Source organism: Daphnia carinata, unplaced genomic scaffold (genome assembly GCF_022539665.2).
Source record: "Daphnia carinata strain CSIRO-1 unplaced genomic scaffold, CSIRO_AGI_Dcar_HiC_V3 NW_026453017.1, whole genome shotgun sequence".
Taxonomy (NCBI): domain Eukaryota; kingdom Metazoa; phylum Arthropoda; class Branchiopoda; order Diplostraca; family Daphniidae; genus Daphnia; species Daphnia carinata.
The window spans coordinates 98626-122828 of record NW_026712501.1 but is presented as its reverse complement, the minus strand read 5'-3'; the positions used below and the strand labels follow the sequence as shown (position 1 = coordinate 122828).

The 24203-nt window shown below is 41.6% G+C and overlaps 3 protein-coding genes and 4 non-coding genes across 7 annotated transcripts; 2 read left to right on the top strand and 5 right to left on the bottom strand.

Annotated features, from left to right (window-relative positions):
* Positions 1–7160: 7160 nt before the first annotated feature.
* On the top strand, positions 7161–7232 carry Trnac-gca (transfer RNA cysteine (anticodon GCA)). The gene has a single exon. It is a non-coding gene; the product is annotated as a tRNA-Cys (tRNA).
* Positions 7233–8914: 1682 nt separating this feature from the next.
* Positions 8915–8997, bottom strand: Trnal-uaa (transfer RNA leucine (anticodon UAA)). The gene has a single exon. It is a non-coding gene; the product is annotated as a tRNA-Leu (tRNA).
* Positions 8998–10613: 1616 nt separating this feature from the next.
* On the bottom strand, positions 10614–11765 carry LOC130693974 (uncharacterized). Its single transcript, XM_057517137.1, has one exon. The coding sequence runs from the start codon at positions 11763–11765 to the stop codon at positions 10614–10616; it is 1152 nt and encodes a 383-aa protein (XP_057373120.1).
* Positions 11766–12106: 341 nt separating this feature from the next.
* LOC130693973 (uncharacterized) lies at positions 12107–12781 on the bottom strand. Its single transcript, XM_057517136.1, has one exon. The coding sequence runs from the start codon at positions 12779–12781 to the stop codon at positions 12107–12109; it is 675 nt and encodes a 224-aa protein (XP_057373119.1).
* Positions 12782–12917: 136 nt separating this feature from the next.
* Positions 12918–13487, bottom strand: LOC130693971 (uncharacterized). Its single transcript, XM_057517135.1, has one exon. The coding sequence runs from the start codon at positions 13485–13487 to the stop codon at positions 12918–12920; it is 570 nt and encodes a 189-aa protein (XP_057373118.1).
* A 7382-nt stretch (positions 13488–20869) lies between these two features.
* Positions 20870–20952, top strand: Trnal-uaa (transfer RNA leucine (anticodon UAA)). The gene has a single exon. It is a non-coding gene; the product is annotated as a tRNA-Leu (tRNA).
* A 1682-nt stretch (positions 20953–22634) lies between these two features.
* On the bottom strand, positions 22635–22706 carry Trnac-gca (transfer RNA cysteine (anticodon GCA)). The gene has a single exon. It is a non-coding gene; the product is annotated as a tRNA-Cys (tRNA).
* Between the last annotated feature and the right edge of the window lie 1497 nt (positions 22707–24203).

The window sequence follows — 24203 nt, the reverse complement described above, 5'->3', positions numbered from 1 at the left end:
ATTACCTAATCAGGAGAACAACAGAAAACCATACTATGGTTGTGCATGTGAATCGCCTCAAGAAATGGAAAAGCAAGGAAGACGCGGAAAACGTAGCTAAAGAAAGGGAAGAAGGTAACAGCGTTAATGAACGTAACCCTAGGAGGGAATCAGAAAGCGAAGAAAGAGAAACACAGAGTGAGATAGAAATTGAAAGTAGGGAAAGGGAATTGAGTATCCAAAGTCAAGGAGAGACAGCAGCAACCGCTGTAAGACAAGCAACAGAAGGGGAAGATAGCAATCGGCAAGAAACAGCACAGTTACCGACCGAAAGCGGTAAAGCACAAACTAAGCAACCTAGAGTGAGACGGAAAAGGCAGGATGATATCGGAATACCTGTTAGAAGATCGCTAAGACAAGCAATCAAACAGCCACAAAGACTCATTACGGAAATGTAATTACAGATGAGGAACGTTATCGCAACTCTCGTCTTCATTATAGCTGTAGGAATAGCCCACTCAATAACCATCGACACCTGCAACTGCTCACAACCAGTAATAAAAGGTATTTTAGATTTAGACGATCCCGACTACTGTTCACACCCTGAACCAGTAGAAATTCCAACTAAAATCAATTACCGATTCCTAACCAAAAACAAAGAACCCATAACATGGGAAGGGTACGCATGCACCCAGTGGTTATCAACCAAAGAAATATCCACTAATTTCCTTTTAAGTCATGACACTATTTTTAAGAAGCAAATTTTAAAAGTTAGTGCTAATGAATGCTGGAACACGGCACAGTATCCAAATACATGCGTGAATAGCCCGATGGTAAAGGACGGAAAAACATTTAAATACCTCCAGGAGCCTGAGGGAGAAGGTCACTGGATGACAACACAGGTCTACACAACTAAGAATTGTGTAACTCAAATAGTTCAGTTATCAAAGGATTGTCACGATTGCCCAGTAAAGTCACCGTTTGGTATAATAGCGAATTCTAGTAAGGCAGAATTTTCGAATCATAATGAACTAACGATCGTTTGGAAAGCACCAGATGCAAAAGAGCCCACCTGTGAAATAAATTCGGTATTTCAAGGTAGAGGTAACTTAACGAAAAGTAAGAAACAAAATAGGATAGAAGATCATGCAGCTCAGTTAGAATTTATCATATCTGCTAACAAAACGCAAATCTGCACGAACATAACCGTCTATCCGGTAATCGGGTTACCCGATTCCTACATAGATATTATAGAAACCCCTAGCGACAGAAAAGAAGCTATGATAGAGAAGTGATAGGATTATTAATGTTAGCTAGCGATCCTAGTCGTTGTTTGGCGTACATGCCACGCAGTGGAAAATTCTCGACCCCAACTTGTGCATTCGACACCACCCTGTCAATTGAAAAAGAAACGCAGAAGGTGATAACCAACGGTCAAGCTTTCAAATTTCTTGCTAATGGAATGGTAATGCAAAGCTATCTCGAGCATTGCATTCACCAATTTACAGAAAACAACACGGGAGTCAAGAAATGCGGTAGTAGTTTAGATGAACTAAATAACCCGACGGATGTATGGTCATTAGAACCCAACCCGATGACATTTGGATTAGTTCCTTTCCATATGATTCAAGCTCACACAGGTAATTGCTTAACCGTAAACATAACACTGGATTATCCTGTAACTGTTACACCGTGTGAGAATGGTAACGTGAACCAAATATGGTTACTAGAAATTCTAGAATCATCCAATGAGGCAATAGATGGGGAATTACAAGAACAAAGAGGGCCACAAGTAACTAGATGGGACAGGAATCGCACACGAAAGTTCGACAAAATGAGTGACCACATACCGTTTAATCCACCAACTTTATACGGTAAAATTCAGCCCACCACCAATTTGGATTACTGTCTAACTATATCGGAACAACAGACCCTCACGTTACTGTTTTGTAACCAAAGTAGCTCTATCGAAGGTTACCCTAAGCAGGATTTCGGCTACGTAAATGGGAAACTAAGAATTCTCACAACCAACACTTGTGTTACGCCGATGACGGCGCAGTCATGCGACAGTGAATTTAGTAATAGAATGTTATGGAACTACAATGAGATTGACAGGCAATTTGCCTTAAAGGACAATCCATTTTGTCTAGTTCCATTTTACGAAGACAAGACGGTGCGAGCACTTCCCTGCGATTCCTCACAAAAGTTGCAAGAATGGATTTTCCAAAGAACCCTTGCAACCCCATTTTTTCCAATGGACAGAATAGAAGAGGTGACTACCATTTCGAATAGAAGGGAAGAGAGAAACAAAAGAAGACAAGAAAGGTTAATTGAACTAAATGATTCTGGTGAAGTTTTGAACACCAAAGGCAACGAGACAAAAACTCAATTAACAGATAGCGTTAGGACGTTGCTAGACATTGAAAATCGCCAGTACATTGAAGGGCAGGCGATCAAACACGAATCACAATTGGCCAACGAAGTCCGTCAATTATATTGCAAAATTACTTCACTACAGCGTAATCAAGCTATGGTTTTAGCACAAACAAATGGACTGCTTGCAGCCCGTGCACTAAATCTAGATACATGTAGTAGAATAACCGGAAACGGCAAAAGTTTAATTTTACAGAAATGTGAAATTGTACCTGTAAAAATGGCCGCTGTACAAACACAGTGCGGCTATCAGCCATTTTTTCAGGCAGACCCGAAAACCAATTTCACTGTTGGAAAGGATGGTTGGTCACTTCATCCTTTCCAGGATTGTTTCTGGAACGGTCAATATGTAAATTTCAACGATAAAACCTATACATGGATAAATGGAGAATGGAAACTCCAAGAACCATCAATTCATGTGGTAAAACTAAAATTGATTACAGCATTTGAGGAATTACCTCTAAAAACGTACGATTATTTGCCTCAGCATCATTCGATGTATGAGCCAAATAACGTAGAACAATTAAATGTTTTAACGGAATTAATTGGTAGAGTACAACTATCTAATACTAATTCACTTTCTGGATTAGTCTTAGATAACAAGGCCCAGGTTGATTTCTGGGATATATCCAATTGGGTTTCCATATTTAAGTATGGAATACTAGCAGTGAGTGTAATAGCTGTAACAATCTTGATTGGATATGTCTGCATTGCATTTATACCATTTGCTACAATCTTCAATTTGTGTAAAAAGAAAAATAACACTAACAATCACGAGCAAGAAATTCCCATGCTGTCACATATCCATAATGATACACAAATCATTCCGGGTAAGGGACTCTGTTGGAATGATGGATGCCTCATTGCACCCCAAAAATGAAATTTGTAACCAGACAAGTAGAACAAATTTATATGCGATGTTAAACGTAAAATTTGTAACGTCTATGTAACTAATAAACCTACCTATCATCTGTACCTAGCCAAACCTTAAAAAAAAAAAAAAAAAAAAAAAAAAAAAAAAGGAAAAAGGAAAAACGTCCATAGACAACCAACCTTTAAAGTTGTGTATTCTACTGGAAATACAAGGAACTAACCAGCATAAAATCGGTGCCAATCAAAAGCCGACGGAGAAGACGGTGTACGTTCTGCATTGCCACTGAGTGATGGGATTCTTCTTGCAATTGTTCATTGAAGAAGAGCGATGAACGACAGTTGCGGTGATAGATATCCTCACCAGACTCGAGCCACCAGAGGAATCGTGCAAACCGGATCGGGTAAATGTCGCGGTAGCGAGCATAACCTGGAAACTGACTGGAAAAGAAAAACAAGTCAAATGGAATGCTAAGAAAAGAACCAATTTGCGACTTACACATAATAGCGGTCGGTGGAACTGACTCGTCGGAACCCGAAGTCAAGAGGAGGACAATTTTCAACACTCATCGATGGCCGATAGCAATTGAAGAACAGTTCTCGATCAGTGGGAAGAAATCTTCGGAAGAGCAAATGAGGCTTGTGATACGCTATAACTTCGAAAATCCACAAAGCAGTATCAACGGCAGCACGATGAGACACAACGCATGTAAAATCAAACTCCATCATGCACAAGGGAGCTCGACGAAGGGCAAGAAACGAATGAAACACACCGGAACAAAAAGCAACAATTATAAGGTTCGCATCAAAAAAAAAAAAAAAAAAATAACCCTTACCTATCCCCTCCACTATTCCACTCTCTTACTAACAAGAAATGTTTAGCAATTGTAATCCCTACGGAAGAAAGAAAAGAAGCAAATGCATAAATTAGAATTAGAAATTTTGTAGACCTATCTGTTTCATTATAACTTCCGTATACATAAATATATTCTCCAACCCTGTAACCCCGAAGGCAACTTCTGTAAAAAGGGGAGGAATGTGATGAGGACATATACCGAAGAACGCCACCAATTAGTTAGCTTAGCTAATTAATAGATTCCAGCCTTGGATGATTCCACGGCGAACTGGTATCAAACAGTTCTTCATCCTCACGGAGCCTTCCCACGCCAAACCAGTATCTGTCAGCTCTTCACCTCTACGATCAGTTCGTCTTCACGTGATCATTGACGTCAAGAGTGACCTCATATTAACTGATAAAAGCTGTGACAAGAAGGGGGCTCGGGGTCTGAGTTTAGTGTGTTATAGTGCATTGTGTGTCTGTGTCCAGAGCGTTGAAGTGTAGTAGAGTTTTAGAGAATCTTACATTACACCTGTGATTAGTCTTGTTAGTCTTGTGAAAATACACTTAGTAATTAGTAAGCTGAGTTGAAAGTCATTTACAAGTTAAACATTACAAGCCGAACAAGCCGAGCGTCTTCCCTGGCTTGCATCTCTGCTTGTGTGACTTCTCTGTAGAAGTCAGAGCGGCGAGAGGTAGGATGATAAATATCCTGGTCGGACTGAAACCACCACAGCAGACGTGCATGAAAATGCATAAAATAATCTCTATATCCGGCATAACCAGGATATGTACTAAAAAAGAGGAAAAGAACATTAGTGTAGAACTAAAAAAACCAAGTAAAGAAGACTACTTACCTGTAATAGAAGTCATCCACCCAAGGCGCACTGATGGAGATTGAATAATCTAAACGTGCACCGGAATGATGTGCTCGCCCCAAAATCTCTAAAAAGTGGGCTCGATCCGCTTGTGTCAAACGACTAAAACGGCTTCTACCAGTGGAAAAAGTTTCCTCAACAAAACACACCAACGCATATTCAATACGACGCAGATTTTCAAGAACAGACTGAAGAGTAAACATTTTCGTATCTAAGCAAGAAATGAACTAAAAGAAAAAGGCAGCAGTTGAATTTTTTATGCATCATAACGTTGTTTATCTTTTTTTTTTGAATTGCTAATTTAATCGTCTTCCTTACGCTAGTATTGCTTCCATAGTTCTAGCAAATTCCTTTTTGATAAAAGCACATTGACCACGCTTCATCGCATGGCTGACTTCTACTGTCGTTACCCCTTTACCTCTCTAAAGCGACCGCGCTTTATCGTATGTTTGATTTCTACTGTAGTAGCTCTTTTACCTCTCTAAAGCGACCGCGCTTTATCGTACGTTTGTCTTTTACTATAGTTGTTCCTCTACTTCTCTAAAGCGACCTTGCGCTATCGTACGCTTTCTCATTACTATAGTTATTCATTCCCTACTAGCTTTTGATGTTTTTTGAAAATCACGGGTTTTTTCCCCAATATTTGATTATGCCCTTGATTTCCTTTTAATGAATGTTAGTACAGTCGGGTCGCCTGTCTTGAAGAAGGGGGACCTGTCGCGAGGGGAAAATAGTGACGTGGTTGTCATTTCTGAAAAGACGTAACAACCAACGATCAAATTGCGCACAATGCAGCTTCTCCTGAAAAGATGCTGCAACACGCAGATAATTTGATAAAAGATAGTTATCCCTAGAATTTATGTAACCCTAGAGATGGGGCGTATATTCTTCACGAGGGTATAAAAGCCCCTACATTTTTAGCTCTAAGATCAGTTCCTCAGAGTTCTGATAGTTCTTCAAAGTTCTCTTCAAGTTCTCTTACAGTTCTCTTCTCATTCAAAGTAAAGTAAAGTGTAGTTATTCCTCATTTCTGCTATGTCTTGTATTTCTTATTAAAATTCAATACAATTCATTGAAAAAGTAAAGCCCAGTGTGACAATATTTTATGAAAATCACGTGAAAATATTTATCTAATGGGGGATTGTAATTCTTATTTTTTCTACACAAGCTTCCGTGACGCTAATTTGGGACAGCAAACTACATACAACAAGACATGTTATGCTTTTTAACAATATTTTCTCAACCATGGCATAGTTGTAAGACGTACGATTGCCACCGTAAACGATAATGGTTCTATACTGTCAAGGCGCTATTTTAAAGTTTTGTTTTCCTCATTCCCTCATTTTTCCCTTTTTTGTGAGATATTTGTAAATCATTATAGATACCTTACACTACTACATTATCAATAATAGTAGGATCAATAGATTCGTTTAAGTTTTCTCTACATGGCTATTGAATGTTTTATGAAAATCATACGAAAATATGCATCTAATCCGTAATTGCAGCTATTTAAGCTGACCATCGCAATGCTGCCTGTCGAATCCTCATCAAATAACGAAATTTGTTACTTATTTTTAATTTTGTAACAGTAATTTTTTTTCTGACCATTGTTGTGCAATAGGGGTATAGCTCAGTGGTAGAGCATACGACTGCAGATCGTAGGGTCCTCAGTTCAAACATGGGTGCCCACTTGAAACATAAGAGGCATTGGTATCATTTCATTGATTGAGATTTGAAAGGGCATGCAATTATTCCGAGATATTTGTATATAAATTAGTTAAATAATCATCCTAAGCGAAGTCAATTGAAAATGCGCACGCTGAAGGAGAATTATTTACTTTAAATGAGAAACGATTTCCTTGTTTAAAAAGAAATTCAATTACTGTCGTGTGGATGTTGTTTATTTTAATTTACAAGACTTAGCATCAAATCAGATTAACTTGCCACTTTGGAACAAATACTCTCTATTCTAATACTGTATACTAAAGCGAAACAGAAAGATGACTGAATAATTAAAGCGTACAGGAAACTCCAATGCCATAAAACATCAGTTAACCTGACCATCGCAATGTTGCCTGTCGAATACTCATAAAATGACGAAATTTGTTATTTATTTTTAATTTTCTAACAGGAATTTTTTTTTCTGACCAATGTTGTGTAATGGGGGTATAGCTCAGTGGTAGAGCATACGACTGCAGATCGTAGGGTCCTCAGTTCAAACCTGGGTGCCCCCTTGAAACTTAAGAGGCATTGGTATCATTTATTAGATTGAGTTTAGAAAGGGCATGCAATTATTTCGAGATATTTGGATATAAATTAGTTAAATAATCATCCTAAGCTAAATCAATTGAAAATGCGCACACTGAAGGAGAAAGACGATTTCCTTGTTTAATAAGATATTCAATTACTGTCGTATCGATGTAGTTTGTTTTAATTTACATGACCATGCATCAAATCAGATAAACTTTCCATCTTATAACAAAAACTCTTTATTGTAATCTAGGAAATGTCATCCAATCATGCAGTAGATGGCTTCATACTACCAGCCAACGACATCACTCCAACGTAGCCCTGTCTTAGTTGTGTATCCGGAAAAAGGCAGAGATCCCCTTTTCGTGTCGGTAGGACAAGAGCCTATGAAGTCAGACAACAAATTCATTCAGACGTATGTGGCCCTATGCACGTACAGACAAGAAGTGGTTTGCGTTTCTTTAAAATTTTCAGTGATGAATTCAATGGATGGATTCAGTATCGCGATTTTTTTCCGAAAATTCGGTACCACGATACCGATACTTCTTCAAAGTATCGCTTCCCATCCTAGTTGAAGGTTAAATATTTGTTGCATCGGAAACTAAATATATTGTTGGTGAAAAGTCCCAGGAAACGGGATTCGAAGGCTTTTGTAAGACATGAGTTCCAAAACAAAGATTGGTTCAAACATGATGTTAAGTATATTATTCAAACAATAAAATGGTATTTCATTTTAGGTTTCAGCAGGGCATTCAGAAGGGCTGTTACTTCGGCGACGACTGTTCTTAAGACTCGACGGGGACTAGCCGATTCCCTATGCCAAATTTCATGGTACAGGTTTGCAGGATTTTCTTCGCACTCTCCCAAATGCGGTCTATGTGGGTGAGAAAAATGTCATTCGATTTTGTAACAAACAACCTGTATTTTTCCGTATAGTTTGGTCATTTCCTACAAGGCCTGGCGAAGTTTTTGCCGGCTGTGACCAAGTTGGTCCCATTATCGGTTGGTCTTTGGTAAAACAGAGAAGCAAAGGAGAAATTCTTGCACCCTGAATCCGACGAGAAGTATGGCGTACCTTTGGCGATACTCAGTCCCGACTGTATGTGGTAATCTCTATACCATAGTGTATACAGTAACCTTAGTGTGCAGGTAACATATCGCTGAAACTATGAGTTCTATTTCAAACTATTTCAATATTTGGGGATGAACCTGCCAATTCAGTTGGTATTTTATTAGACACCAGGAACGACCCGTTAGCGGTGGAACGGAACACCTTAAGGATTTTTTGCCGCACCGTCATATGCAATAAAGGTGGGATAAAAAAACATTGAAGATCAAACTATTTTCAGGTTCAGGATTTCATAAGACTAATAACGTAATGAATGTGTATGGCACAAGGGGCTATTTAAAAAATAACAAATGCAATTAAATAATTTGCGGTAACTCAAGCATGCACCTTCAATCATACTTGGTGGACATCTTGCAGCAAGTATTTTGCATATCCAGCCTGCAATCCGATAAGATAGATTCGTACAATGAATAGTACATATTCCTGGAACCCAGCTGACTTCCAATCGCCCTCCCAGCTCACTCCGAAGAATGAACCGACTACGAAAGAAAAGAATTTTGCTGTCATTTGCTATTTTCTTGACTGTGAACTCTTTGTTATCAGGTGTGAGGATCGAACTCACGTCTCTATACAGAGACCAGAACTTAAGTCTGGCGCCTTAACCACTCGGCCAACCTGGTGGTATATAACACTATTTCACTTAATTGGAGTCCCATCTTAAAATTCCAATCGTCCAATGAAACACTAAAAAAACGAACAGACTACGATAGAAGAGAAGATTGCTGTTGTTGCTGACTCTCGTGCAAAGTAGCAACAGAGAGAGATGAAAGGATGATGGATGAGGATGAATGAAATGACGGAGATATAAAAAAGGAATGCTTTATTGCTGGACTAGGATATGAACATAAATACCGCACGCTTGATTTAAAGAAAGAAAACGGAGGGGACAAAACTGAGTCTGAATTTGGACAAGGCTGGACAAACTGTCTGGCAAAACGAGACAAATAACTTAGACTACCGTCTGGGTTTGACAAAAGGAGACGGAGACAAAATGACTGTCTGGGTCGGCTAACAAAGTAATACTACCCCTTTCCATAGAAAAGGGTAAAGAGCTCAACTAAAATGGGCACTCAAATACTACGTAGGCCCGTGCCCCCTACAGCCCTGCCCGCGAGGGCAGCACCGTAGGTGACAGCGGGACCCACTGTGACAACAAGTGGATAAACAAAGGGTGAAAATAACAAAAAAAAAGTTTCTGCTGCGATGGATCCGGGTGGCTTCAGTGGCTGGGCAGATCTTTATAAGTCTTCTTTGTGCCGCAGAGAATCTGATGATGGTCACGGGTGTGACACAATTCGCTCTGACAAGGGTGGGAGCAATCTAGGAGTCTCGTGTGCCCAGCCACGGCCGTCGGCACAAAGCAGCCGAAGCACCAACGTTGCTGGAATAAGACCTCCAGCCGATCTTGGTTTGTGAGGAGCATGAACTCCTCACATTCATAAATCTGCTTCTTGCATGGCGTCGGCCCCGAGACATGTGATTTTAAGCACCGCAAGATGTTGGGGGTTTGCGGCGGGACGATGTACGTAGGACGTTCTGGGATGGCGGCCGGCATGGTTACCAAAACCTCGGTCGCCTTCTCTCGATCCTTACGCAGGAGAGACCCGACGTACTTGCTCAGCAGGGTCTCTCTCTCCATCTTGAAGTGCACGTGGACGTCAACGAGATTTTGCTGCATCTGGCTGAGCTCTTTGTCGCTACGAAGAATCACTTTGACACGCATAGACTTTGTCCACGAGTTCCTTTTTTGCCTTTTCCAAGCCTTCCATTGTCTCGTTGATGTTGGCCACACACTCTTGTTCACGTTCTCTACTCACTTTCAGTTTGTCGTTTACCGATGCGGGTGATGGAGACGGATATTCTGCCATTTTCACGTTGGAAGTAGGGTTCGCACCCGTTGCACTTAAACGAAGTTAGGTCGACTGAATGCCGTCTGCTAACATAATATATATATAGGTTAAACAGTTTCCAATTTTTCAGTGTTACTGAACAGCAAGCGAACTGACTTTTGCCCTTTGCCCTATATTTGAACTTGAATATAGGTGGCGTTGAGGGCAAAAGTACTTATTGACTCCTCCACCAGAGTTTAGGTTGCGATTTTCCTACGTTGTTTACATTTGAGTGTTGACATTTTGATTTTACTTGTTACGGTTACAATTTTAGTTTTACACGGGGAGCTACTAATTGTAACTCCAGTACAGACAGTATTTACATTTACGATACTGAATTTGAACGTTTACGCTGTGGAAGATTCCTTTTTTTCTTCTTTTGCGTAAACTTGTTGTTCCTTTGCTGAAACCATGATACATAATTTGGCCACCGGCCGAATACATGGTTTTGGGTGGTTGCTGAGCTTGACTTTTACGACTCGAACAACATTATCTGTAGCACTGGGAATAATTCCCAACACTTTTCCCATCGGCCACTGCCCACGTAAAGTATTTGGTTCAACTGCAAGCACTAAATCTCCCACGGCGACGTTAGGTCTGTTTTCTTGCCATTTTCTCCTTTCTGTTAGGTGTGGAACGTATTCACGTAGCCATCTATCCCAAAAATGTTGGAGGATAGCTTGACTTTGCAGAAACTGCTTGTTGGTTACGTTCAAGTCTTCCACGTCGGCCAATTGAAGAGGCAAGTATGGCCGAGCTCCACCGTATAGAAAGTGATTTGGCGTTAACGGATCCGGGTCTTCTGGGTCCATACTAAGATGTGTTAACGGCCGAGCGTTTAGTAAAGCTGCTACTTCAGTGATTACGGTTCGTAGCACTTGATCCGTAACTAGGCAATTGCCGATGCTGGTCTTCATTGTCCGCTTGCAGGATTGTACAATCCTTTCCCAAACACTACCGAAATGGGGTCCATGGGGTGGAGAGAAGTGCCAGTCTATTTCTTGACAAGCCATTACTGTTTGAAGTTCTTGGTGTTTGGTAACAAGTTCTTCTAGGGCTTGTCGCAACTCGTGCTCGGCGGCGACAAAGTTTGTCCCATTGCCGCTGTAGACGACCTTCGGTTTTCCACGTAGGCTAACAAAACGGGAGAAGCAGAGTAAGAACTCCTCCATACTGAGCCCGTTGGCCATTTCCAGCTGAACTGCTCGGGTGGTGAAGCACGTGAATAGGCTGACCCAGCGTTTTTCATGCCTTCGTCCTCGTCCACCAACTCGTACCGTCAAAGGCCAGAAGTAGTCGATCCCTGTGTACGTGAATGGAGGCAGATGGGGTGTTAGACGATGTATTGGTAGTGAAGCCATCAACGGAGGATTAGGTTTCGCCGACGTCCGCTTGCAAGGCCAACAGTTGTTGATGACAGATTTTACCACTTTGCGTCCGGAAAGTATCCAAAAGCTTGAACGTAAGTCTGTCAGCAATCTTTCGGTCTTGACGTGCATGTGTCTAACGTGGTGATCCCAAATTATCCTTTTCGTCAAAAGTTGAGATGCTGGTAGAAGTATGGGGTGCTTTGCTGAATAGTCGATCGGCGCTTGAAGTATACGTCCGCCAATTCGCATCTGTCCAGCTTCATCCAAGAAGGGCTTGAAGGTGTGAAGTTTTGATCTGAGTGGTAATTCCAGATTCTGCGAAGGGCGTAGAATTCTTCAGCGAAAGCCAATTCTTGCGCGCGCACGATGCATTTCGTCAACGATGTTACCATTTCTTCTACAGTTAGCTCGCCGACAATTGGTTTTTCATCACGTAGTTTTGCTCTAGCGTTGTTGACAAATCTTTTACTCTAGGCCAGCACTCGTTGAAGTCTCAACAGACTGGAAAAACGTTCGACGCATCGGTCGATGACATGATTCTCATCTTCTATCTTGACTGCTAAGACGCGAATCACGTTTACATCCCGTTCTTCTGGCTCCGTAATCTCTTCCCAAGTGTACCACTCTGAGGGGTCTAGGTTCTGGAACGAAGGTCCTCGATGGAAGTAGACCAATTCGTTGACGTCCTTTGGGTCGATACCCCTACTGCAGAGGTCCGCTGGGTTTGAATCTCCGGCAACATGACGCCATTGTCGATGAGCCGTGTTTCGGAGTATTTTTCCAATGCGGTAGTTGACGAAGAATTCAAACCGACAAGATTTGGAATGGATCCACCGCAACACCGTTTGTGAATCCGAGTGGAAGGTTACTTGGCGCAGATTGATTTCTAGTTCACGGCAAATCGTGAGGGCGATGTTGAGACCTTCCACGGCAGCTTGTAGCTCCAAACGTGGAATCGTGAGACCTTTCACCGGCGTGACGTGTGTTTTCGCCATGACGAAGGACACGTTGACGGACTGGTCCTCGAAAACAGTGCGGAAGTAGGCTACTGCTCCGTACCCTTTGGAGCTTGCATCCGTGAAGACCTGGAGGGGCTGTTGAGTCCAACGTCTTGAAACACGTGTCCACGTTTGAAACGAAAGCATCTCGGCACTGATAACGACTCCAAATTTTCCAGATGGCCGTACCAGCAATAGAAACGTTGACTCAATGTTTCCGGTACGACGTCGTCTCAGCCGATCCGTTCTTCGTTGGTCCAGATGCCTTGGAGTAATGATTTCATCAAGAAGATGCAACAAGCCCCAACGGGTCATAGACGCTAGAGATGATGCTTAGGAAGACTCGCTTCGTGAGGGTCACGTTTTTCGGCGGCTTCCGAATCTTGAAAGTCAGCATATCTCGCTCGCTGTCCCACATTACTCCAAGGGTTCTTTCGACGGGGAGTTTCTCCAAGTCCAAATCCAGTGTTGGTGACGCGAGGCCGAATTCTCGTAGAGCTGCTATCACCGTTCTGGATGACGACGTCCATTTGGTCAAGTTGAATCCCCCTAGCTGAAGAAGGGATTTCATTTGTCGGGACCCTTTGATAACCTCGTCTTCGGAGTTGAAGGAGTCGAGATAATTATCGACGTAGAAATTCCGTCGAACGCTATCAGCTACATCTGGAAACTGGCTGCGGTAGTCATCGGCCGTCCTGTTGAGGGCGAAGATGCAGCTCGTCGGGGAGGATATTGCTCCAAATACGTGCACCGTCATCTGGTACGTTAACGGAGCTGAAATACTGCCAGGCGTCCGGTAGAAAAATCTGAAGGCGGTCTGGTCTTCTTCCGGGACTTTCACTTGGTGGAACATTTTCTCAATATCCGCTCCGACTGGTACAAGGTTACGGCGGAAGCGGATGAGCACACCAAGCAGGCTAACGAGTAAATTAGGGCCCCGAAGCAGGTTTTGATTAATCGATGTGCCACCAAACTCAGCAGCTCCATCGAATACGACACGAACTTTGGTCGATGAGCTGGAAGGGCTCACGACCCCGTGTTGTGGTAGATACCACGTCTTGTTTGTCTCCTTCTGGGCTTCCTGCGTCGTTAAGAGTCGGGCATGTTTTAAGCCGAGGTACTCCTTGACCACTGCATCGTACCGTTGGGCAAACTCCGCGTCTTGATGAAAACGTCGTTCGAGGGCGTAGAGTCTCTTCAATGCAGATGCCCGATGGTTTGGGAGATTTACGTCGTCGGCTTTCCACATTAAGCCGACTTGGTACTGGTTACCAATAGGTTTTACGGTAGACTCGAGGATGCATTTTCCACGTAGGTCATCCTCAGATAGAACGGGTGGTTCTATTTCTCCTTCGTTGGCCTCAAGTTGCCAGAACTTCTTCACCAGCTCATTTAGGTCTTCGGGACGTTCCACGGTGCCCAGATGAGCGATGAACGGGCGTCCGTTTTGTGGCGGGCTCGTTTGTCCGCCCAAACACCAGCCAAACGGCGTCTTGAAGGCGATGGGCCCAGTCGTTCCAGCCGGCGGCTTGATGGAAGCTACATGATCATGGGCCTCTGTGACGTCGATTCCTATCAGCACGGTCACGTCCTCTTCTTGAACGGTCGGGACGGCAATACCACGTAGGTGCGTCCATGACTCCAACTGTCGAGGGTCGATCGGTGAATTCGGCGTCACCTTCAAATTGTCGACGGCGTAAGCGTGTTTAACTTCAAACTGGCTATTACCATCACGAGATGTTAGGATGAAGTTTACTACGGAAGCCGTAACGTTAGGCGTGTCTCCGTCATACGAGACAACGTTGATGCATTTCGATGGCCCAACGAGTCCCAACTTCTTTGCTAAGTCGCTCCGAATCAGCGTGGTGTCGCTTCCGGTATCCAGGAAACCGAAAGTGTCGCCCCCCTTTTGCCAGCTCCAACACGAACCGGTACGATCTTGAAACGTACACGTCGTTTTACTGTTTCCAAATGGGTCAAGGTCCCAAGGAATGCCGTCGAAAGTGGCGCTGATGGAGCAGTTGGATCAGCTAGCCTCTTCAATGGGGTGAATTCGGATCCATGAAGCAAGGTGTGGTGGCGGCTTCCAGTACAATCAGCGATATTACAGCTGACGTCCCTGGGACACTCCTTGCGTTCATGTTTACCCGTAAGACATAACAGACATCTTCCGGACTTAAATACTTTCTCAGCCCTTTTCGTGGGCGTGAGAGACATGAACACGGTGCAGGTTGAAAGATGGTGGTTCCTACCGTTCCATACAAAGCATTTCCACCGTTCCGTCTTCTCGGCTTGCATCTTCCCCGATGTTGATCGGCTCCTTGGAGGCATGGTTGCTGAAGATGTTGACGCCGCTACTTTCGAACCTTCCATCGTCGATACGTGTCCAATGGTCGACATGTGTGGGAAGCTGGGTCTCTTGACGGGCTTCCTTTCGTCGAACTTTACACCTTTGGACGTCGACGTAGGTAAAGACTCGAATACATTTTTCCATGTTGCTTGCTCATGGATTTTAACGTTACGCAGTTGTCTAAGTCTAGAACGTTCAGTTCTACTCCTGTCTTTTTACGTTTCTCGTTCCACTTATCTTTGAGGTAGGACGTCAATTTTGCTTCAAGGGCCATCAAAGTTGTGCGGCTGTACAGCTCGTGGATGTACTTCGACTATGAGAGCGTAGCTACTGCTCCATGAAGACAGTTTGCGAAGGTCTTGAGGCTGGCAGCATCTAGGCTCTTCAATGGCGGGACCTGTAAAAGGTCGTCGAGGTACGTCTGATCCATAATTTCCGTACGACCGTACACCGCATCCAAACGTTCCCACACCACGGAGTACATCGTTCCATCGGTAAGACATTCACCGATTTCGTTTCGTACATCTTCGGCTAGTAGCTCCTCCAACAAAAAAAGAAGTACCGGAGAATCTTCATACTCTTCATACAAGGCCTGGAATTTGGCCTTGAATCGCGCGTAGCTCTTCGGGTTAACGTCGAACGGCTGGATCTTGAAGTTTGGAGGTTGTAGACGGCTGCAACAGCTGCTGTGAGGACGATGACTATGGGTATGAGAACGTTCAGAGTGCTCATCTCCGTCGTGATCCATACGGTTGCAACTGGACGTCATCGTGGCCATCGTCCCTTGCCGTGGGTCTCGTAGAGGTGCATCGGCGTCGAACAATCTTCTGTGATGTCGTACTGCATCTTCCATCGTTCGGAGGGGTGACAGGGTAGAAACGTCTTGACGAGTTGGTAAGAATGGTGATCGCCCAGGAGGTCATTGATCTTGAATCGTTCGTGGTTGAACTTTCATGACGTCTACTTCCGTTCGAAGGTCTTCGATTTTAGCGTTTAACTCCACCTTGACTGCATCAATTTTTTTATCTAACCCGTCCAACGTGTGGTGTGCTTCTCTGATTAGCGCGTTGTTGGTCGCTATGTCTTGGGACGTGACTCTTGAACCATCAATGAGCTTACTCAGCTGTTCGCTCATGCTCCTTAACGCCTTGTTGAGGGTTTCTGTGATGGAGGTTGTGTTTGCCTCCATCTGAGCCCTTGCTGTTTCCAACTTCACCTCCAGCTTCAGCATCTGTGCTTCAGTCTCCAACTCCCCTTGGGTTAATTGTTGGAGAAGGCTGGCTGGTTTAACGTTGGTACGCCTCTTTCCAGATAATGTGGTACTACATGTGATGTCCGAAGCTGATGTCCCGATCGAGCTGACGGACTGATTTGAGGAAGTGGCGTTGCGACTTGCGAATTTGATAACTTCAACGTGGTCTGTTTCGAAGTCTGATTCCCACTTGTCATGCTTGACGTTGCTGCTCAGTGAGGTCGGATATACTTTCTGTATATTGGTTGTAAATTGCTTTGACTTCGTCGTAAATACGAATCAATTCGTCACGCCATGCTGCTACTTGCAATTTCTTCAATCTGATGGCTCCCATCTTGTGGTCTTCCACAGCCTTTCTGAGTTGTGTCAATAACTTCGTGTGGGCCGCCTTTCTCTTCCCACGTTTCTTCTTGAGATCGTTTTCGGGAAGTGTGGGCCGTTCACTCTTCTGCCGTTCAGGTTTCGATGCGTCTACCATTGGGTTAGGGCCGTGTTCCCAAATGTGGCCAATTTCCATATTTTCGGCTTTGGGTACAACAACTTTGGGTACAACAAAGTGGCTACCTGTTCTCTGAATGCTATGTAAAAGCACAGGTACAAAGGATGATTGCAACCAATGTAGTGTTTGCGATTCGTGGATCCATAAGGCCTGTTTCTTTATAATTCATATTATTATTTTTCTGAGGTTTTCCTACAAACATTCATTGCGATTCCATAATATCACACAAAGTGTGATTAAAAAACCAATAATGGAAAATAATAAATATTTGCCGCATTAAGAATCAATTATTCAATCCTTTGGTTCCCATTCCAACATCTTACGACAGAGCCACTGCCATCGTAATTTTTATGAATGATACAATTCGCCATTACCGATTACATGAATATTGTCGCTTAGCATGAATATTGCATACATGGAAGTTATGCAACATCCATGTAGAGGAAGCTTACACAAGTCTGTCATTCTGTGTCATGGAATATGTAAGAGTATCTCACAAAATGAAACAGTTAGGCAAAGCAATCTGTTCATATTCTACAATTTGAGTTGAACCATTAATCTTCGGGTTGACAATCCAAAGTCCTACGACTATACCACTGCTTACATATTGAAGCAATAAAATATAATACTTAGTACTTAATATTTAGTACGTGGCGTGCTGTCCCAAATTAGCGTCATGGGAGCTAATGTAAAGAAATATAAGAATTGCTATCCCCCATTAGATAAATATTGTCACATGATTTTCACAAAATATTCAACAGCCATATAGAGAAAACATCAAAGAATCTATTGGTCCTAATATTTTTGGTATTGTTTTAGTTTAAGGTATCTTTAGCGATTTAAAAATATCTCATAAAAAAGGGGATAGTTCAAAAATTTGGAAAAAGAAATTATAGTGCCCAGACAGTATGGAACCATTCTCCTATAGCTTGGCAATCCAATTTCTTTCGAGTATGCCATCTCGAACGACACAAAGTTGAAAAGCCTAATATGTCATATAGTATGTAGTCTGCTGTCCCAAATTGGCGTCTTGAGACCTTATGTAAAAAACATAAAAATTTGCAATTACGGATTAGATGCATATTTTCGTATGATTTTCATAAAACATTCAATAGCCATGTAGAGAAAACTTAACTGAATCTATTGTTCCTAATATTGTTGATATTGTAGTAGTGATTTAGAAATACCTCACCAAAAAGGGAAAAATGAGGGAATGAGGAAAACGAAACTTGAAAATAGCGCCTTGACAGTATAGAACCATTATCGTTTACGGTGGCAATCGTACGTCTTACAACTATGCCATGGTTGAGGAAATATTGTTAAAAAGCATAACATGTCTTGTTGTATGTAGTTTGCTGTCCCAAATTAGCGTCACGGAAGCTTGTGTAGAAAAAATAAGAATTACAATCCCCCATTAGATAAATATTTTCACGTGATTTTCATAAAATATTCAACAGCCATGTAGAGGTAACTTAAACCAATCTATTGATATCAGTATTGATGATATTGCTTTAGTTTAAGGTGTTCTTAGTGATTTCAAAATATCTCATCAAATAAGAAAAAATTCAAAAATAAGGAAATTGAAGTATATGTATAGTACCCATACGGTATAGAACCGTTAGCCTTTTGGTTGTCAAATCAACATCTTACGATTATGCTATGGTGAAAGAAAAATAATTAAAAGCATAAAGTGTGCATTTCAGTATGTAGAATGCTGTCCTAAATTAGCATCACGGGAGCTTATTTAAAAAATAAAAAACTGCAATCACCGATTAGATGCATATTTTCACATGATTTTCATAAAAATATTCAATAGCCATGTAGAGAAAACTTAACTGAATCTATTGTTCCTAATATTGTTGATATTGCAGTAGTGATTTAGAAATACCTCACCAAAAAGGGAAAAATGAGGATAAAAACATTTAAAAATAGTTCCTTGACAGCATAGAACCATTACCCTTTAGGATGGTAATCAATAATAAAATGGTTAACAAAATTCATTTGATAAGCATAACATGCCTTTTTGTAATTAGTCTACTGTCCCTAATGCGGGTTTCTCGAAAATTTCAATCACATTTATTTTTTTGTTTTTTACCGAACCTATGGTCTGTTGGCTACTTAAAGAGCGAAGTGTTTAATACGATCCTAAAAATCAATACTTTATGTTTTTGGGGTGAGTTTCGATCACAAGTTACCAAACCTGAAAAGTTGATGTTTCGTTTTGACAGCTCATTGTTTTGGTTATTGAAACATACATTTTGCTATATTTTTTATTGCACCTTCTTCGGTGTTTTAAGCTATTCGATTCAAAACACAATCGAACGAATAAATTACTTTTGAAAAATAAGACTAATCAGATTAACATAAATGTCCAATGGTTTTTGTCCGAAATTAACAGATCGGCTTTACACACATTCCCCATAAGAAAGAGTGTTAACCCAAACGCTGTCCCAATTCGCTCTCTTACCCTATATGATTATACTGATACGCATTTATTATTTTTTTTTTAGTTTTTGGTTTTATTAGTTTTTTTCTTTTTTTTTCTGTTGTTTGCGTAGAAAATAAACTGAGCGGTAAGGTGGAGAAAGTTTTCAGATCTTTCAGGACATGATAGCTACCCTTAGTTTTTTTATCTTTAGATGAACGAATCCGTCCGACATTCGCTGGTAAAAATATAATGTGAATAATCATAATATAACGCTAAATTCTCATAGTGAACACTCTTTGATTAATTCATTCGCGCTGTGTTTCTTACCATGCTCTATAAGACAAATGATTTCCGTTGGTAAACTTTTTCAAATAACGTTTTAACTGCGCTGCCCATTCATTGGAGGTGGGACCATAAGCTAGGAAACATCGTTAACCACAAGGATTATATTGGCTGAAGATAGAACCATGCCACGTCGAAAAATCGTTAAATGAATTTTATTTCCTGGTAGATTTAGGAATAAATCAATTTGAAAAAGGTAAGAAACAATCATGAAAATAGCAAATGACAGCAATCTTCTGTTCTACCTTAGTCTGTTCATTTTTTTGTGTGTCTCAGTGGGCAATTGGAATTCTAAGCTAGGATTCCAATTAAGTAAAATAGTATTAGTGAACACAAGGTTCACCGTGTTGTTATGGCGCCAGACTTAATTTCTGTCTCTGTATACGGACGTAAGTTCGATCCTCATACCTGGTAACCATAAGTTTGCTACAATAGACGAGTAACGCTAAATTGCATCTATATCCTGGTAAATTCGATTTCTGTTATTAAAATCTGTCGCAACCATGTGCTGATAATACTTTACACAATTATTTGATTGCTAAAGATATATTAATTGATTAGCCTAGATGTTAAGGCACCAGACTTAAGTTTTCGTTTCTTTATAGATACGTAAGTTGGATTTTCACACGTTGATCTTAAATGTATTGTTTAACGGTTGTGTACAACTGGAAAGAAGGAAAATTTCTTTGTAGCAGCTATTACTGCTACTGTTACTGATATTTTAGTGTACCAGGTTGGCCGAGTGGTTATGGCGCCAGACTTAAGTTCTGGTCTTTGTATAGTGCCGTGAGTTCGTTCAACACGCCTGGTAACCACTAGTTTGTAGTCACGAGAATGGTAAATGACAGCTGTCACCTACGGTGCTGCCCTCGCGGGCAGGGCTGTAGGGGGCACGGGCCTACGTAGTATTTGAGTGCCCATTTTAGTTGAGCTCTTTACCCTTTTCTATGCAAAGGGGTAGTATTACTTTGTTAGCCGACCCAGACAGTCATTTTGTCTCCGTCTCTTTTTGTCAAACCCAGACGGTAGTCTAAGTTATTTGTCTCGTTTTGCCAGACAGTTTGTCCAGCCTTGTCCAAATTCAGACTCAGTTTTGTCCCCTCCGTTTTCTTTCTTTAAATCAAGCGTGCGGTATTTATGTTCATATCCTAGTCCAGCAATAAAGCATTTTTTTTTTATATCTCCATCATTTCATTCATCCTCATTCATCATCCTTTCATCTCTCTCTGTTGCTACTTTGCACGAGAGTCAGCAACAACAGCAATCTTCTCTTCTATCGTAGTCTGTTCGTTTTTTTTAGTGTTTCATTGGACGATTGGAATTTTAAGATGGGACTCCAATTAAGTGAAATAGTGTTATATACCACCAGGTTGGCCGAGTGGTTAAGGCGCCAGACTTAAGTTCTGGTCTCTATATAGAGACGTGAGTTCGATCCTCACACCTGGTAACAAAGAGTTCACAGTCAAGAAAATAGCAAATGACAGAAAAATTCTTTTCTTTCGTAGTCGGTTCATTCTTCGGAGTGAGCTGGGAGGGCGATTGGAAGTCAGCTGGGTTCCAGGAATATGTACTATTCATTGTACGAATCTATCTTATCGGATTGCAGGCTGGATATGCAAAATACTTGCTGCAAGATGTCCACCAAGTATGGTTGAAGGTGCATGCTTGAGTTACCGCAAATTATTTAATTGCATTTGTTATTTTTTAAATAGCCCCTTGTGCCATACACATTCATTACGTTATTAGTCTAATGAAATCCTGAACCTGAAAATAGTTTGATCTTCAATGTTTTTTTATCCCACCTTTATTGCATATGACGGTGCGGCAAAAAATCCTTAAGGTGTTCCGTTCCACCGCTAACGGGTCGTTCCTGGTGTCTAATAAAATACCAACTGAATTGGCAGGTTCATCCCCAAATATTGAAATAGTTTGAAATAGAACTCATAGTTTCAGCGATATGTTACCTGCACACTAAGGTTACTGTATACACTATGGTATAGAGATTACCACATACAGTCGGGACTGAGTATCGCCAAAGGTACGCCATACTTCTCGACGGATTCAGGGTGCAAGAATTTCTCCTTTGCTTCTCTGTTTTACCAAAGACCAACCGATAATGGGACCAACTTGGTCACAGCCGGCAAAAACTTCGCCAGGCCTTGTAGGAAATGACCAAACTATACGGAAAAATACAGGTTGTTTGTTACAAAATCGAATGACATTTTTCTCACCCACATAGACCGCATTTGGGAGAGTGCGAAGAAAATCCTGCAATCCTGTACCATGAAATTTGGCATAGGGAATCGGCTAGTCACCGTCGAGTCTTAAGAACAGTCGTCGCCGAAGTAACAGCCCTTCTGAATGCCCTGCTGAAACCTAAAATGAAATACCATTTTATTGTTTGAATAATATACTTAACATCATGTTTGAACCAATCTTTGTTTTGGAACTCATGTCTTACAAAAGCCTTCGAATCCCGTTTCCTGGGACTTTTCACCAACAATATATTTAGTTTCCGATGCAACAAATATTTAACCTTCAACTAGGATGGGAAGCGATACTTTGAAGAAGTATCGGTATCGTGGTACCGAATTTTCGAAAAAAAATCGCGATACTGAATCCATCCACTGAATTCATCACTGAAAATTTTAAAGAAACGCAAACCACTTCTTGTCTGTACGTGCATAGGGCCACATACGTCTGAATGAATTTGTTGTCTGACTTCATAGGCTCTTGTCCTACCGACACGAAAAGGGGATCTCTGCCTTTTTCCGGATACACAACTAAGACAGGGCTACGTTGGAGTGATGTCGTTGGCTGGTAGTATGAAGCCATCTACTGCATGATTGGATGACATTTCCTAGATTACAATAAAGAGTTTTTGTTATAAGATGGAAAGTTAATCTGATTTGATGCTTGGTCATGTAAATTAAAACAAACTACATCGATACGACAGTAATCGAATATCTTATTAAACAAGGAAATCGTCTTTCTCCTTCAGTGCGCGCATTTTCAATTGATTTAGCTTAGGATGATTATTTAACTAATTTATATCCAAATATCTCGAAATAATTGCATGCCCTTTCTAAACTCAATCTAATAAATGATACCAATGCCTCTTAAGTTTCAAGGGGGCACCCAGGTTTGAACTGAGGACATTTCGATCTGCAGTCGTATGCTCTACCACTGAGCTATACCCCCATTACACAACAATGGTCAAACAAATAAATTCCTGTTAGAAAATTAAAAATAAATAACAAATTTCGTTATTTTATGAGCATTCGACAGGCAACATTGCGATGGTCAGGTTAACTTATCTTTTATGGCATTGGAGTTTCCTGTACGCTTTAATTATTCAGTCATCTTTTTTCTTTCGCTTTAGTATACAGTATTAAAATAGAGAGTATTTGTTCCAAAGTGGCAAGTTAATCTGATTTGATGGTAAGTCTTGTAAATTAATACAGCCCCCACCCAGATAGTGAAGCGTCCGAACATATTTCAATATCGGCTTTTCGTGGAAAGAATACCTTCCCATTTGTTAGTTCCAAATTCGCCATCCACCATTTTAAGTCGGCTTCCGCCTCAGACGACAACTTGCATTTGCTACTGAGATCACCGTTCGCCTTCGTGGATTCTAATAGATAAAAGCGCTGCATGCGTCTATAGTGAGACTGTGCAAAAGGAATGGTTGGAATAGCCCACGTGAAATTTCCTAAAATGGAAACCACCTTGCGTAAGGCTAGCTGTTTGGCGCCCAATGCGTCCTCACATAGTCTTTTCACCTCCCGCACCTTGATACCGGGCAGCGCGTATGACATTTTCACAGAATCAACCATCATACCTAAGTACTCAATTATTTGGGTGGGGACGACTACTGATTTTTCCAAATTAATCAAAAAACCTAAGGCTTGTAAAAGACTCAAGGTTTTTGTAAGATCAGTGCGAAATGTTCAAAAGTAGGATGTCGTCTAGAAAAATAAATAGTCTGAGACCTTGTCGTCTCAGAAAGGCTACCACTACTCTCAGTAGCTTCGTAAATATCCGAGGGGCAGGGGAAAGGCCAAAAGCCATGCAACAAAACTGATAAATACGCCCCCTCCATGCAAAGCGCAGGTACTTTTGGTGAGAAATATGCATTGGAATTGTTAAGTATGGGTCCTTGAGGTCTAACTTAATGAACCAGCCCCCTTCCCTAACGATAAACCGGACGGTTTCCAGGCTTTCCATTTTAAAATATGGGTACTCTATGAACCTGTTAACTGGCTTTAAATTCACGATCGGTCGAAATCCCCCAGCCTTCTTGGCACGCAAAAGAACGAACACACAAAACCCTCTGAATTATCCGTAACTTCGGAGATAGCTTGTTTGCCTAATAGGTTAACTACTTCGGCGTCGCAAACCGCCTGCATCTCCTCTGACATAACTACGGAATGTGGAGGAAAGTGTTGCAACGGAGGCGAAATAAAATTCAGTCTTACGCCGTTAGCTACCGCATCGAGCACCCAAGGGTCGTTACTAATCGATGCCCATTTTTCCGAAAAATAACGCAACCTATCCCCGATTTCCACTGCTTTAAGGACGGGAATAGCTAGGGAAAAAAACCCGAGGTCTTAATAATTCATACCTTCCTCTGGAGCTACCGCGCCCGTGGCCACCTCTCGGATCGTTTCTCCCTCTGCCCGCGTTTCGAACCGCTGG

Bases quoted from the DNA above. Each gene is read 5' to 3' on its own strand.
- LOC130693973 (XM_057517136.1), bottom strand. From the start codon at position 12,781: ATGCTTTCGTTTCAAACGTGGACACGTGTTTCAAGACGTTGGACTCAA.
- LOC130693974 (XM_057517137.1), bottom strand. From the start codon at position 11,765: ATGCACGTCAAGACCGAAAGATTGCTGACAGACTTACGTTCAAGCTTT.
- LOC130693971 (XM_057517135.1), bottom strand. From the start codon at position 13,487: ATGTTCCACCAAGTGAAAGTCCCGGAAGAAGACCAGACCGCCTTCAGA.